This window comes from Centropristis striata, chromosome 7 (genome assembly GCF_030273125.1).
Source record: "Centropristis striata isolate RG_2023a ecotype Rhode Island chromosome 7, C.striata_1.0, whole genome shotgun sequence".
Classification (NCBI taxonomy): Eukaryota; Metazoa; Chordata; class Actinopteri; order Perciformes; family Serranidae; genus Centropristis; species Centropristis striata.
The window spans coordinates 3,740,899-3,758,223 of NC_081523.1; the positions used below are offsets into that span (position 1 = coordinate 3,740,899).

At 35.2% G+C, this 17,325-nt stretch overlaps 1 protein-coding gene across 1 annotated transcript in view; it reads left to right on the forward strand.

Annotated features, from left to right (window-relative positions):
• Positions 1–17,325, forward strand: part of dmrt1 (doublesex and mab-3 related transcription factor 1) — a 55,550-nt gene that overhangs the window by 18,024 nt on the left and 20,201 nt on the right. Inside the window, exon 4 of the mRNA XM_059337940.1 lies at positions 6,128–6,305. Within this exon, the coding sequence (XP_059193923.1) occupies positions 6,128–6,305 (178 nt within the window). The remainder of the gene's footprint in view (positions 1–6,127; positions 6,306–17,325) is intronic.

Consider the following 17,325-nt stretch of genomic DNA (forward strand, 5'->3'; position numbering starts at 1 on the left):
GAATGCTTCTGGACAAATACATATACCATTATAGACATGAAACTGTCACATGAAACTACACAATATCAGCCTGATAATAGCCCGACCAAACAGACGTAGGGCCAAGGGAATGAAGATAGGCAGTGTCTGGACGTGGACCAGTTGGAGAACTCTTCCATGCATAACTGTTAACATGGCAAAACGAAAGAGGAATTATGTTGCTGGTGCTGTAGAAGAAGGTTAAAGCTGTGTTTTGGCTTACATATGAGGTAGCCCTTACCATTCACACCATTGTTGTTTACATTCCCAGAAGTCACTACCTAGCATCTTGTTGCGAATGGAAGCTGTGATTGGTCAGAGATCGTGAAGCCTTTTGAGAGGATTTTGATCGCTACATGGATGCGTTTTTAAAATCCACTCTGAGACATTTACATGTAACCAGAGCACTGTTGTTTGAAGAAATAGGGTGTTCAAATCAAATCAAACTTTACATATATATCGCTTTTCATATATATTAATGCAACACAAAGTGCTTTACAAAAAATAAGAATTAAAACAGACAATAAAAATGACAAAATCCCATCCCCACATACACATCTGTATGTACACATACATGCACACACACGCACACAAACACACACTCAGACTCACACACAGCACATATTGATTGACAGTGTAGAGACATGGCAAGGCACCGAGGAAATTGCTAAATAATAACTGAAAATTTCTGCAAATTTCTGTTGAAATAGTGTTCACCTTACCAGTGTACAACGTGAAAAGGTTTATGAGCTATTTCTGTTTATATGGCCATCGAATTGACAGTTTATGCAAGTATGGTTCTGCCTGTGACCACTGGATTTAAACATTTTCTGCAAGCACTGAAAGCAAAACTTGCTTTTCTGTGAGCAACTTTCACAAAGACAGTTTTGTTTGGTGCCGTTTGTGTCCTGCAAACCGTAAGCTTGGTGCACTTTCGAGCCTCCAGTCCAATCTCTATTGTATTTTTCACGGCCTAATACAAGAGCTGAGTGTAGCTTAAATAACAGTTTATAAAGCTGTCGGAGAATTGATGGTGTGGACAATACGGGTGACATATTACAGGCTGACAGAAATCAAATTCCATAAAAGTGAAATTGAAAACCCTCGGTGAGGCGGCCTTGCTGCTGAATAGACAGCTCGTTTTAAAGTTTTCAGAGGACTGGAGAAAGCCAGCGCTGCGTGTTGCAGCCCATTTTTAGAACAAGCCACGGACCGTGAGTTCAAACACTACTAATTCTCTCTCATATATTATTTTATCTCTATATTTCGTCCTGGCAGATAAGGTTGTTAAAGTTAAGTTGCCTGTGAATATCTGATGGCTGATTTGGAGGAATGTACAGTCAAATATATGTGAAGGAGGCAGAACAACACCGGTATTTATATTGTATCAGAAAAGCCGTTAGTATATTAGTATTGTTAGGAATAGTATGCATGGGCTAATATCATCTAGATCAGGGGGCTCAAACTCGCGGCCCGCAGGCCAATTGCGGCCCTCGTGACGATATTTTGTGGCCCCTACCTTGATATGAAAGTGTATTTCTTTTATACAGTAAGTGTTTATTTTTTTGGTAATTCTGTGTCTTCTTTTGGTAATTTTGTGTCTTTTTTTTACAATAATTTTGTGATTTTTTTGGTAATTCTGTGTCTTTTTTTAAAATAATTTTGTGTCTTTTTTGGTAATTCTGTGTCTTTTTTTAGTCATTTTGTGTCTTTTTTTTTTTTAAGTAATTTATTTTTTCTGTCATTTTGTGTCTTTTTAAAGCAATTTTGTGTCATTTTTGGTAATTTTGTGTCTTTTGGTCATTTTATGTCTTTTTTAAGTAATTTAGGGGTTTTTATCTGTCATTTTGTGGGGTTTTTTGGTCATTTTGTGTCTTTTTTTTTCGTAATTTTGTGTCTTTTTTTGGTCATTTTGATACTACATCCAGCGGCCCCCAGGTAATTTGAGACCCCTGATCTAGATATTGTAAACTCACAAAGTCACTCTGCAGGGGTTTACATGTAATTTCTTAACGTGAAGAAATAAACATTTATTGCATTTAAAACCCAGTTTGTTCTGTAGATTAAGTCTGTATTTAGTGCTGGAAAAAAAAAAAAACTTCAAGGACATAGTAAAGTATAAAGTCAGAGCCACTGCATGAGTCACGAGTCACTTGTATTATTTTGTTGGTGATTTTGTTCCATGAAGAGAACAAAATGTAACTTCTATCACAAACAGTGAATGACTGTAAGCAAAGACCTTTTCACGCCAGAAGGAGCAACAATTTGGCTCCAGCGTTTCTCATAATCTTGATCAGTCTTTAATGTATAAATAGCCACCAAAGACATTGAAGAAGTATAATGATAACACAGCTGATTGTATTGTGAGAAATGATGCAAGAGTAAGGAATGTTTTAACCGGTCTTGCTTGTCTGCTCAGCTTTACTCTTTTGTTTCATATTTTCATCTGCTGTGATTATTTTTGTGTCTCCTTTGTGACCACACGCGTCACCTCACACGACACCATATGACGCACACCAGCAGCACATGATTAAACACAGCAGAACTTATCCTTGACAGAAAAATTCCGTTTTAGAGACACTAAGACAAGTTGTTGGTTGATAGAAAAGTAATTGAGCCTGTTTTAGCCGTTTTTGAATACTTTTGATTCTGCACTTCATGTACCACATAAAAAATGTTTACTATACCCATATTTGGTATCCATTTTTTCTTCACCTATATGATCTGACAATTATTTTTTCGATTTAATTTACTTTATCGACATATTGAGCCCAAAAATACACAAAAATCATGAAATCCGAGTTGAAAAATGATACTATTTACTACAATAAAAAACACAAATATGCTCAATGAACTGTTTTGGAACTTGAAAATGTAAACATAGAATACAAATATCAACATATAAAAAGTTAAAACTGTAAATATAATAAAACTATATACAAAAAAGTACCATAAAGACGTGTATATTTATAGTTGTTTCTTTTTCTTGTTAGCTGCAACTCTTCAAAAACAAACTATGTGCAAAATAACATATTATCATTATTATCTTATCATCATTATTATCTTTGGTTTTACATGACCTGGGAATGTCAATGTTGAATGTTTTTTTGTTAAACTTCACGTGATCTGATCAGGACGGCACGATCACAGACCCCAGAAGGTTAAAGAATTTTTTTTTTAAGCAAAAGACTGCAAATACTTCCAGCTTTACATCAAGGAAATCGGCAAGACTGTCATGTGTGAATTTCAAAGGAACCTAATATTTTCCCTTTATTTTCTGTCATTAATATAATGTTGCTTATTCCTGTTTAACATAAACTAAAATAATCCCTGTGAGCAAAAAAACCTCAGGTTTCCAACTGTTCTTTACGCTCCATTTCCAACAGTTTTCTGTCCTCAACTTTTCTGCAGATTTCTATCGATGTTCATTGGTTCCAGGCACGTTACTGCAGTGTTTACATTACATACAATGCTACATGTAGCTACATGCTAACAATAGAGAAACCCAGAGTCTCTATTGACGACGTTCCGATGGAACATTTTCCATGTTAGAAAATGCAGACAGGTGTTTCTCAAACGAAAGGTGAATAGAGGAGCAACAGCCATGATCACTACCAGAACAATAAAGTGTTTTTTGAGCATTTAAGCATGTTATCGTGTTTGAGTAAAACCACACCTAAACATGAACCCAATAATGAACTTAAAAGGAGCATAATATGTCCCCTTTAAATGGAGTATTTTGGGGATTCTGAACAGTTGCTGATACGACATTTGAAGATGTGACCTTCTGCTCAAAGGAACACTCCACCGTTTTTTCATATTAAAACATGTTATTCGGTCAAGTAAGACGAGTTGATACAGACCTCTTGCGTCTCAATGCGTGCACTCAATCGCCCTGGCGCGCGGCGCCACTTGGCTAGCACTTAGCTTAGCCCAGTTCATTCATTAGGATCCAAACAGATGGACAGTTAGAAGCGACCAAACTCCTCCATGTTTTCCCTATTTAAATACAGCTACACGAGTAGTTAAACGACCAAGTATGGCGACACAAAATAAAACGTGGCGCTTTTCTAAGCAGATAAAAAGGAGAACTATAATGTATGGCGGAATAGCACTTGGGAGCACTTCGACTCGGCGCAGTAATATCATCACTCCTGAGGGGAGAAGATTTTTCAGGAGTGATGATATTACTTGGTCGTTTAACTACTCGTGTAGCTGTATTTAAATAGGGAAAACGTGGAGGAGTTTGGTCGCTTCTAACTGTCCATCTGTTTGGATCCTAATGAATGAACTGGGCTAAGCTAAGTGCTAGCCAAGTGGCGCCGCGCGACAGGGCGATTGAGTGCACGCATTGAGACGCAAGAGGTCTGTATCAACTCGTCTTACTTGACCGAATAACATGTTTTAATATGAAAAAACCGTGGAGTGTTCCTTTAAGGAAATGTGTTCAGTCATGGAAAAAATTATTAGACCACTCTTTTTTCTTGTTTTCTTTTAAATGCCTGGATCAACTAAAGGTACATTTGTTTGGACAAATATGATGATAACAACAAAAATAGCTTGTAAGAGTTTAATTTAAGAGCTGATATCTAGACATTTAACATGGTTTTCTTGATAATTATTTTGGTTATTATCAATAAAACCATGGAAAATGTCTAGATATCAGCTCTTAACAAAAATAGCTCATAAGAGTTTAATTTGTTATCATTATATTTGTCCAAACAAATGTACCTTTAGTTGTACCAGGCATTAAAATGAACAAGACATTGAAGAAAACAAGGGTGGTCTAATATTTTTTTCCATGACTCATTCAGAGGACCTTCAGTCATTACTTCAATATATATATTGTTTTGGGAAAAGAAATCAAGTTGTGAGATACTGTTAGACTTTTTACTTGTATTTGTTATTTTATTGAGTTTGATGATTTATTGAGTATGCCTATTGATTCAATGTACTATAATGACTTGTGTCAGTTTACATTTTTTAGTTAATCAAAAAATAATTTAATTTTAAGTTCTCTTAATATAAAATACAATTTGATGACGTGTAAACGGCCCAGTTTCCGTCTCCTGCATGCACGAGCTTCTTCACCTCACTTAAAACATTATGTTGGAACAACTTAAATACATGCATTAATGCAATTATTAGGTTCACGTTACTTAGAAAAGGTAATTCACCAGACTCAAAACATTGCTTTGAATTAATGTAATAGCAGCAGTTGGCTTAACTTAAAAATTCCAGTGGAAAACGTTAACATACTTTTTTTTTTTTTGACCCAATTTTTTATTTATTAGAGTATACACTGCAAAAAAAGCCAACTTGTATTTTTTGGCCTAAAACAGTGATTTAAGTTGGTAAAACTTGGAAATATAATTTATTGAAATTTAAGGCAATAATGTAAGTTAGCACAATAAAGGAAGCCAGCTGTCTGCTCAAAAACAAGTTGGTGAGTTGTTGTTACTCATATCTTTAAGTTGGGGTTCACAACAAGGGACAATAGTTCTGCTAACTCTTATTTCTTTGATATGAAATGCGGGAAAGCGGTGAAATTCGGTCATTAGCGAAAGCTAGCAGCTAACTGATGCAAGCGGCTAACTGATGCAAGCGGCTAACTGATGCTAGCGGCTAACTGATGCTAGCGGAGAGCCATTAGCGTATCAATGCTAACTCAAAATTGTGGTCGCAACATTAGCTGATATTTCATAGCGGCGTTACAATCGTGCCAATTCAACACATTGCAGAAGTAAGGATTAAAAGTTATTACAATGTAAAATTAAAACCTGAATTCAGAGTTGAGCAAACTCAAAAACAAAACTTAAAATATTTAGTTTAATTGTCCAACTTAAAATTTTATCGAAGTTTGTTGCCTTGAAATTTTGAGTTCACCCAACTTTTCTTTTTTTGCAGTGTATATTTAACAATTATTTGATTGTTTGAAAAAGAAAAGACCCAAACAGAGTCACCAAAACCCAACAGGAGTCTTTGGTGGATACAGAAAGGTCTCCAGGAATCTGATGATCGTGATGTTGTCTGTGGAATGCAGCATATTGACACATTTGTTTCTGCTTTGTGTGTAAAACTGTCTGTTTTTGTGTTGTCTTTTATGAAGCAAATGCCCCACGGTGATGGCCGCCTGTCCAGCTCTCAGTACCGCATGCACTCCTACTACCCAGCAGCCACCTACCTGACCCAGGGCCTGGGCTCCAACACCTGTGTGCCGCCCCTCTTCAGCCTGGACGACAACAACAACAATAACAACAACAACTGCACTGAGACCATGGGAGCCTGTGAGTGACACACAAATACACTCACACACACACACACACACTAAATCCTCAGGCCCCATAAAGTTTTACCCAGACTTTATCAACAGTGTGGTTAAGTACATTCAAGGGAGGATTGCACTCAAGTCAAGAGTGCCATAAAATTTATAAGAAGAAATTAGACTAAAGTGAAGCTTTTTTACTTTTACTGTACTTACTTTTTACTTTACTTCAACTGTGTTTGTACATCAAGTCTGACTCAGGTTAAAGTTATTTGTCCCAAAACTTGAGAATTTGCAGTTTTCCTATCAAAGATGACTGAAACTTGCAAATATTCACATTTGAGAAGCTGGACATTTTTATTTTTGGGCACTTTTTGCTTGAAAAAACATTGAAATGATAAATGAAATATCAAAATAGTTGCTGTCAACTGACTGATTGATGAATTCACAGCAATATTTTGGCTCTTGGTTGGCTGTGGGCAATTCTGGTGGACTTTTTAACTATTTTCTGACTCTAAAGAGACTTAATTACTGATTAAAGAATGCAGAGAAAAATGGGCAAATTATTATTTTTTTGAACATCACCCAAACAGTTTAACCATAAAATGTATAAGAAGAAATTAGTCTAAAGTGAAGCTTTTTTACTTTTACTGTACTTACTTTTTACTTTACTTCAACTGTGTTTGTACATCAAGTCTGACTCAGGTTAAAGTTATTTTGTCCCAAAACTGAGAATTAGCATGAATGAATCAAAGGAAGAAAGAGAAAGTAAGATCTGCGGACTTACTGTAATCTGTTCCTTTGAAAAGGTTGCAGAAAGTTCATTGAGATTATTCTCAGCTACTCAGTCTTCATCACTTCTCATTTGCAGTCATTCATGGTAAAAAAAAATAAAAATAAAAGATACTCAGTTTCCTATCAATGATGACTGAAATTTGCTAGTATTCACATTTGAGAAGCTGGAAATATTTATTTTTGGGCACTTTTTGCTTGAAAAAAAAACAGAGGTGGACTTTTTCCTCTATTTTCTGACTCTAAAGAGACTTAATTACTGATTAAAGAATCCAGAGAAAAAATGGGCAAATTCAATGATAAAAAAAAAGTTGCAGCTTAATTTTGAACATCACCCAAACAGTTTAACCATAAAATGTATTTTCTGGTTAAACTGTTTTTTATTTTATTTTATTTTTATTTATTTCTCAAACTCAAATTACCTGGGGGTCGCTGGAGGCAGTATGGCAAAATGACCAAAAAAAGACACAAAATTACAAAAAAAAAAAAAAAGACACAAAATGTCTGAAAAAAACCCTTAATTACTTAAAAAAGACACAAAATTACAAAAAAAGACACAAAATTATTTTAGAAAGACCCCAAATGACCCCAAAAAGACACAAAATGACCAAAAAAGACACAAAATGACATAAAAAAACTAAATTACTTAAAAAAGAAACAAAATTACCAAAAAAGGACACAAAATTATTAAAAAAGACACAACATTATTTAAAAAAGACATAAAACTATTTAAAATAGTAAAAAAAAATATGAAAAAAGGCACAAACTTATTAAAAAAAGAGAATTACCAAAAAAGACACAACATTATTTAAAAAAAGACACAAAATTATTTAAAAAAAGACACAAAATTATTAAAAAAAACACACACAATTATTAAAAAACCCACAAAATTATTTTAAAAAGACACAAAATTACCAAAACAAGTATTTAAAGGGACCTTCCACACACAACACGGTAAAGTGCCATTCATATAAAACTCACATTAAACTTTCATATCAAGGTGGGGGCCACAAAATGAGACCCATGGTCTAAAGTGAAGCTTTTTTACTTTTACTGTACTTACTTTTTACTTTACTTCAATTGAATTGAAGTTCAACTGATAATTAGCATGAATGAATCAAAGGAAGAAAGAGAAAGTAAGATCTCTGGACTCGTCTTACTGTAATCTGTTCCTTTGAAAAGGTTGCAGAAAGTTCATTGAGATTATTCTCAGTTATTCAGCCTTCATCACTTCTCATTTGCAGTCATTCATGGTAAAAAAAAAACATCTTTTGGCTACAATTCGCAGCCATCACAGAAGAAGCAATCAATTTTTTAAACAACCACAAAACTGTCAAAGACCTGACACACACACACACACACACAGCAGCTCTGTTTCTTTTAAAGATCAAGTAGATTTGTGATTTCTGCCTCTCTACGCCTCCAGTCCCAGATGGGAATCTCAGCTCAGCACGGCTGCGTGGATTTTCTGCCTTTATGCCCGTAGCTCTGAATGTGGGCAAATCAGATTATGTGTATTGCTTAATATGTTCAGTAAAGAATTTGTGGAAGTTTGCAAGGAATGCATGAAAGTGCACGATGAAGAAAGATGAATGATAAGTGTTCATAACTGAACATTACAACACAAAATTAGACACGGAATGATATGAAAATGTCTAGTCACAGGGTTCGTACGGGTGCTTGAAATCCTTTAAAAATTTAAATGTTGTATTTTCAAGGTTTGAAAAGTGCTTGGATTTTGGATAAAGTGCTTGAAAATGCTTGAAATTCTTACTGTGTTTCTCTTGCAATCTGACTATAGATAATCACATGTTCAATGAAAAAAATAATACATTGAATATTGAGATTAGCAAACTGTACTTTTGGTTGTTAAAAGCTTAAAACCATCGTTGTTGGTATGGTTGAGTGAAATTACTCCTTTTAGCATGTAAGTACTCATCTAAAACATGCAACTTACAACTGTTGTAAGGACCTGGAAAAGCTTGAAAATGGACCTTAAAAGTCCTTGAAAAGTGCTTGAACTTGACCACTCAAAAAGTGTATGAACCTTGTTGTCACCTTTATACTGGCCACAATAATTATGATCCTTGATAATTATCAAAATATGATTAAAACTAAAAAATAACTAAGAAATACATCAAATGAGAATATGAAATTTCTCTAAAATCTAAGAAATTGTGCCTGATTTGAGCTGTTATTTGTGGGTCAAATTGATGTTACGGTTTTAAAAAACTGTAGTAAACAGCATTATTCAGGGTTCGTACGGGTGCTTGAAATCCTTGAAAATGCTTGAATTTAAATGTTGAATTTCAAGGTTTGAGAAGTGCTTGGATTTTGGATAAAGTGCTTGTAAATGCTTGGAATTCTTACTGTATTTCTCTTGCAATCTGACTATAGATAACCACATTTTCAATGGAAATGAAAACTGGAAAACTATATAAACTGAATAGCCTATAGCCTATAATCTGAAATGAAGAGCGCTTCGCCTGCGTCTTCTTGTTTCTGAGATGTTTCTTGTTCCTCTACCCTGTATCATCTTACTGAAGGGAGTTTTTCTAGTTCCTAGTGGATGTGAGGGCTCCTGAAGTATTTCTGGCCTTTCCTCCTAGTTTGGGTCGTGTTTAGTTCCACCAGTTTTAGTAATTTTGTCTTTTTTTTGGTAATTTTGTGTCTTTTTTAATAATTTGTAGTCTTTTTTAGTAATTTTGTGTATTTTTTTTCTCATTTTGTGTCTTTTTACATATATATATTTTTTTTCTTTTTTGGTCATACTGTGTATTTTTTTCTCATTTTGTGTCTTTTCAGTCCTTTTGTGTCTTTTTTGGTAATTCTGTTTCTTTTTTAGTAATTTTGTGTCTTTTTTGTCATTTTGATACTGCCCCCAGGTAATTTGAGTTTGAGACCCCTGCTTTAGAGTGTAAATTTGTCCCGTATTTCATAGGAAAAAGAAAAAATATTTCAGCCACAAAAGAGAAAAGTAGAAAAAGGTATTCATTCCTTCCGGTACAAAATATGAGGGAGCTGCAGCCGGTTGATGATTTTTGTGAACTTCCTTTTGCTCCTAGCCCCTAGATTCCCATACCAGTATGTTTTATGAGATTAGCAAACTACTTTTAGTTGTTAAAAGTGTAAAACCATTGCTGGTGGTATGGTTAAGTGAAATTACCCCTTTTAGTATCAAAGTACTCATCTAAAACATGCCATTTACAACTGTTGAAAGGTCCTGGGAAAGCTTGAAAATGTCCCTTGAAAGTCTTTGAAAAGTGCATGAATTTGACCACTGAAAAAGTGTACGAACCCTGATTATATTCTCCTTCTGCTCTTATAAGTAGACGGCACACAGGGCTAATATTATAAAGCTTGTGGTTAGTCAAAATAATCAGTAAATCTATATAGAACAGTACCGTAACATGCTAGGCAGCTTTTCCAAGTCACTCGTGACAATATTCAATGTGATCCCAATAATGGAAATTCACCACGAAATAATTTATTGTGAGTTTTCTTTCGCTTTGACTCACTTGTCACAGGTTTACAGAGGTATTTTTCCATTTATGTAAAGTCTTAACTGTGTTAAATCAAGTTTTTTTTTTCTTGTGGTTAACCAACTCTGTTTGGTGCAAGGTTATAATAGTTTTGGATTTTTCATTAGTTTTAGTTTTAATTTTGTTGTGATTTTTTGTTTTCAAATTCAATTAGTTTGAATTCGTTTGTCAGAGTGAGTTTACTAGTTTTAATTAGTTTTATTTTTTGAAAATGCTTAGTTTTATTGTTAGTTTTAGTTTTTTGGGGGGTATTTGTTGGGTGCCAGATTCAATAAGGTAACAATAAATGTTTCCTTTATTTCCTTTGTCTGATCCATCTCAGCCCCAATAAGTTTATTAAGTCATAAAACCAGATAGATGAAATGGATTTCATATCAACCAAAAAGGTTTACGGATGAAAAAAGTTGACAAAGACGAAAACGAAGGACATTTTCACTATAATTTTAGTTAGTTTTGTAACCACAAAATACAGTTTCAGTTAGTTATCCGTTTTTAAAAAACTCTTGTTTTGACGAAAATGTTTTTCAATTCTAGTTTTCGTTAACTATAATAACGAAGGCTTAAAGCTTAAACTTAAAACCTTAAATCAAAGTTCAGCAGTTTATAAAACTAGAAAACTAAGGTCACTTTCTTTTCAGGAGATAAAAGATGATGTTGATCTTTTTCCACAGTGGTTTTCTATATTATTACTCATTTAAAAAGGACATAGGGGAGGAGTGGCATTAGGAGAACATCAACATCCTTCTGTTAGAGGAACAGACTGCTGACACCACCAGCATCACAGACCTACAGACCCCCACATCCCCCCTTTGTACCTGTATTGTTTATGACTTTCACCTGTCCGTTTCCTGTGAGGGTCCCACGTCAGCCTCCTGCCACCAATCTCCATGCTCCATTACAAGAGAACAACAGTCTCAGCGGGTGGTCCCACTTCTGGCTCCACACACCAGAGAAACAAAGCTCCTAAATCAGACGTTTTTACAACCACAACTCTGGCTTGTCACCTCCTTTTTTTATTATTATTAAGACATATTGATGAAATAAGATGGAAAAAAGACACTTTATTATTCCCCTTTTTTGGTCATCAAATCAATTATTGACAAGTTTCAAGTTATGAAAGTTTTTTCACATGTATTCATTTTTGGTAAATATTCCCATTATTAACGCTGATTTGGTGTAGCAAACTGACTTTACAATTGTGGCCCTCGTGATGATATTTTGTGGCCCCCACCTTGATATGAAAGTTTAATGTGAGTTTTATATGAATGGCACTTTACCGTGTTGTGTTTGGAAGGTCCCTTTAATTACTTTTTTTTTTGGTAATTTTGTGTCTTGTTTTGGTAAATTTGTCTTTTTTTAATAATTTTGTGTCTTTTTTAAATAATGTGTCTTTATTGGTAAATTTGTGTCTTGTTTTGGTAAATTTGTCTTTTTTTAATAATTTTGTGGCTTTTTTTAAATAATGTGTCTTTATTGGTAAATTTGTGTCTTTTTTTTAGTAATTTTGTCTTTTTTTGGTAATTTTGTGTCTTTTTTTGTAATCTTGTGTCTTTTTTTAATCATTTTGTCTTTTTTTAGTAATTTTGCGTATTTTTTTTGTAATTTTGGGTCTTTTTAATATTTTTTTGTCATTTTTGGTAATTCTGTCTTTTTTTGGTAATTTAGTGTTTTTTTCAGTCCTTTTGTGTCTTTTTTGGTAATTCTGTTTCTTTTTTGGTCATTTTGTGGCTTTTTTAAGTAATTTCTGCGCTTTTTTTGGTCATTTTGATACTGCCTCCAGCGGCCCCCAGGTTATCTGCTTTAGAGTGTAAATTTGTCCCGTATTTCATAGGAAAAAGAAAAAAATATTTCAGCCACAAAAGAGAAAAGTAGAAAAAAGGTATTTATTCCTTCCAGTATAAATATGAGGGAGCTGCAGGATGATATTCTTAGAAATAAATTTGGACTTTGAGGAAGTTTTTGGGAGGTTTGATTTATCCTTTTACTGTCAAGAGTCTGTCTAAAGTTTATATTCCCACTTGGTCCACAGTGTGTGGGTGTGTGATATATCTAAACAGGAGGCTTCCACTGGAGCATTTCTCTGAGGCTGCTTCTTTCCTCCGTCCTGGACTGGTCTGTGTCCTTGATGAGGTTCCAAGGCTCATTCATATCTAATCAGCAGAGATTAAATCACTCTGCATGGTTATAAGCATGCTTTTCCTGTGAGCGTCACATAATGAACTCTTTAATCTGACATAATGTGACTGCAAAAAGGATACAGTAGCTTTTCCACTTTTGATTTTGGCAGTACTGATTTATAGTAGGGCTGGGCGATATGGCCCTAGAAGAATATCACGATATTGCAGGCTATTTTTGCGATAACGATATTAGGAAATACTTAAAAAGATAGAAAATATGATTTTTTTTGTAGTCTGTATAAATAATTAAAAATCTAAAATGTAGTTTGAAGTGCAAATCTCAACAGTTGCCAAATACAAAAAAATGTACTCTTGCCTTTGAGTATGAGCAAATAATAAAAATAACCATTTAGGGGTTCTGGGGGCATATTTTAATGACATTTTGTAAAGGAGAATAAAGGTTCTTGTATGTTTTATTTCAGGCATCTTATTTTGACAGTCTTCTTGTAAATTCTGTGGTGGATTCTCTTAACACACTGCGCTCTTATTTTGAAAGCTGCATGTGTTTAGCAACAGGGAGTAAGTAGCTTTTTGTGATTAAAACAACTTTAACCACTACATCAAGAAGTAGGAATGTTGCTAATATCATGATATGCATTTTTTTTTACCATAAAAAAAATATACCGATATTATCGTGAACGATACGATATGGCACACACCTAATTTATAGTCTGAATTACTGTATTTCATGTTGCTTTTAGCTGCTTTAATTAAGTTTTTATTTCAAATTGGAGCTGATTTTGTGTCTTTTTAATCCTTTTGTGTCTTTTTTTGGTAATTCTGTGTCTTTTTTTGGTCATTTTGTGTCTTTTTTTGGTAATTCTGTGTCTTTTTTGGTCATTTTGTGTCTTTTTAATAATTTTGTGTCATTTTTGGTAATTTTGTGTCTTTTTTTGGTCATTTTGTGTTTTTTTTGTGGTAATTTTGTGTCTTTTTTTGGTTCAGTTTTTTTGAACTGTTTTTGATGTTTGATTTAATTTTACTCCAATTCAGCCACATCTCCTTTTTAATCCTTGAATTGTTTGGCTTTGACCGAACATGTCTGGAAGCTGTGGATCCTCCAGGAGGAGGAAATATCTGTGAGCTGTGATTCTACCTGCCCTCCCCTCCTTCTACCTGGCTGCCAAGTCAGATTTATCTCCCTCCCAGGATAGGGCTAATCAGTTGGCCAAATACAGAGATCCAAATAATACTTTCCTCCTGATAAATCTGTGTCTTTTGGGTGATTTTGTGTCTTTTTTTTGATCATTTTGTGTCTTTTTTTTGGTAATTTTGTGTCTTTTGGGTGATTTTGTGTCTTTTTTTTGATCATTTGTGTCTTTTTTTTGGTAATTCTGTGTCTTTTTTGGTTATTTTGTGTCTTTTTTTGGTAATTCTTTGTCTTTTTTGGTCATTTTGTGTCTTTTTTTAATAATTTTGTGTCTTTTTTGGTAATTTTGTGTCTTTTTTTTGGTCATTTTGTGTCTTTTTTTGGTTCAGTTTTTTTAAACTGTTTTTGATGTTTGACTTAATTTTACTCCGGCATCAAAATTCAGCCACATCTCCTTTTTAATCCTTGAATTGTTTGGCTTTGACCGAACATGTCTGGAAGCTGTGGATCCTCCATGAGGAGGAAATATCTCTGAGCTGTGATTCTACCTGCCCTCCCCTCCTTCTACCTGGCTGCCAAGTCAGATTTATCTCCCTCCCAGGATAGGGCTAATCAGTTGGCCAAATACAGAGATCCAAATAATACTTTCCTCCTGGTCATTCTGTGTCTTTTGGGTGATTTTGTGTCTTTTTTTTTTTTTTTATCATTTTGTGTCTTTTTTTGGTAATTCTGTGTCTTTTTTGGTCATTTTGTGTCTTTTTTTGGTCATTTTGTGTCTTTTTTTAATAATTTTGTGTCATTTTTGGTAATTTTGTGTCTTTTGGGTGATTTTGTGTCTTTTTTTAATCATTTTGTGTCTTTTTTTGGTCATTTTGTGTCTTTTTTTGGTAATTTTGTGTCTTTTTTTGGTAATTCTGTGCCTTTTTTTGGTCATTTTGTGTCTTTTTTTAAATCATTTTGTCTTTTTTTAAATCATTTTGTCTTTTTTTAATAATTTTGTGTCTTTTTTTGGTAATTTTGTGTCTTTTGGGTGATTTTGTGTCTTTTTTTAATAATTTTGTGTCTTTTTTTAATCATTTTGTGTCTTTTGGTAATTCTGTGTCTTTTTTTGGTTCAGTTTTTTTTTAACTGATTTTGATGTTTAATTTAATTTAACTCCGGCATCAAAAAATCCAGCCACATCTCCTTTTTAATCCTTGAATTGTTTGGCTTTGACCGAACATGTCTGGAAGCTGTGGATCCTCCATGAGGAGGAAATATCTGTGAGCTGTGATTCTACCTGCCCTCCCCTCCTTCTACCTGGCTGCCAAGTCAGATTTATCTCCCTCCCAGGATAGGGCTAATCAGTTGGCCAAATACAGAGATCCCAATAATACTTTCCTCCTGGTAATTCTGTGTCTTTTGGGTGATTTTGTGTCTTTTTTTGGTAATTCTGTGTCTTTTTTTGGTAATTCTGTGTCTTTTTTTGGTCATTGTGTGTCTTTTTTAAATAATTTTGTGTCTTTTTGGTAATTCTGTGTCTTTTTTTGGTCATTGTGTGTCTTTTTTTAAATAATTTTGTCTTTTTTTAATAATTTTGTGTCTTTTTTGGTAATTTTGTGTCTTTTTTTTAAATCATTTTGTGTCTTTTTTGGCAATTCTGGTTTAGTTTTTTTAACAGTTTTTGATGTTTGACTTAATTTAACTCCGGCATAAAAATTCAGCCACATCTCCTTTTTAATCCTTGAATTGTTTGGCTTTGATGGAACATGTCTGGAAGCTGTGGATCCTCCATGAGGAGGAAATATCTCTGAGCTGTGATTCTACCTGCCCTCCCCTCCTTCTACCTGGCTGCCAAGTCAGATTTATCTCCCTCCCAGGATAGGGCTAATCAGTTGGCCAAATACAGAGATCCAAATAACCTTCAGGAGTGCCACGCTGTCCTTTCCCCTCCTCCTCCTCCTCCTCCTCCTCCTCCTCCCCCCCCCTCAGCCCCCCCTCCCCCTCCACAGGCCCCGCTGTCTCCGCAAAATTGCCTTCTGGAGTTAGTGAGCGGGAACAGTTAAGATTTACAAACAATGATGAAGCTTGTCATGCGTCTTTCTCCATCCGTCACGGCGGGCCGGGCGGAGCTGTGGGTAGAGGCGTCCTGGTGTTCTTCATAAAAGCCAGCTCCGTGTGAAATACGCCCCCGGCCGGCCTGTTTACTGCCCCGCGCTCGTCAGCAGCCTCGCCGCCGTAAATCGCCGAGCGGGAGGTGACAGCGCAGTCCATCAAACTCCCACCGCACCTCGCTGCCCTCCCAACATCTCACCTCACACTACCCCCCCCCCCCCTCCAACCCATCTCCCCTCCATATATACACACTCAGAGACACACACGCTGTTTCTTCACCAACAGCCGGCCCACTCCCTCAGATGAGCTGCCCCAAAAGAGTTATGGCTGTTTCAGTCTTGCAGGAGACAGCTTCAAGCCGAGTCTGTCCGTGTTTATGTTCTTTCTTTCTTTTCTGTCCTTGTCTAGACTTTTTTTTTTTTTTTCGAAATTCAAAACTGTGCTCAAAGTTTGTCAGCACAGCAACTTTACTTTCTACTTTTTTTTCTCTCTCTCTCTCTCTCCGAAAACAAGATTTATACTAATGTCAGACCTCAAAAATCGAGCGCCGCGGCGCCGGCTATACGTTTGTCTGTTTTGTTATATTGGTGTCAGCGCGGAGCGTACAGTAATTTAAATGCAAATCAGATTGTTGAGGTATTGCAGATGTTAATCCTGCTAATCGATAGACCTGTGTGAGCCCATTAAGTTAGAAATCCATTACTATCTTTCTAGATGATATTCTATTGATTTTCCTTGCTTCAATCTATACTGTACTGTACACCAAAGTGAGTTACTGCGTATAAAGTCTGTCGTTTCTGGTTCTCCGCCTCCTCTGGAAAAAAAAAAGGAGTTAAAAAAACGACAGAGAGATTGGCGTCACTAAGTTTCTTTGTTTCGTGTGTAAAATGGGATTTACCTGCTTTTAGATCAGATTACTTTAAAAAAAAAACACACACACTCTCTTTCTTTCTCTCTCTCTCTTACACACACATAAACAGTTAAGGAGGTCCCTTTAAACACACACACTGCATGTACTTGTACACACACACACTCAAGGCCACACTCATTCTGGAGATGTCAAAAAGGCCTCTCACTCTTTTGGATTTATTAAACCCGAAACAAATGGGTACTTCTAACCCAAGAGGTGACCTTTTCAGAGGAAGTGCTGTTTCATGTCATGTAGCAGCAAGAGTTCATTTCCTTTGGTCACTGACATGCTGAGAACATCACTCACTGCACCACCTGCACTGTTGTTTCACTAGCTGGGAAAAGCAAAAGGCTAGAAGACGATGCTTTCTTCTTCTCGGCAATTAATACTGCATAAAAGATGTTTTTTACTACTCGTATCATTAAGTTTAAGTACCT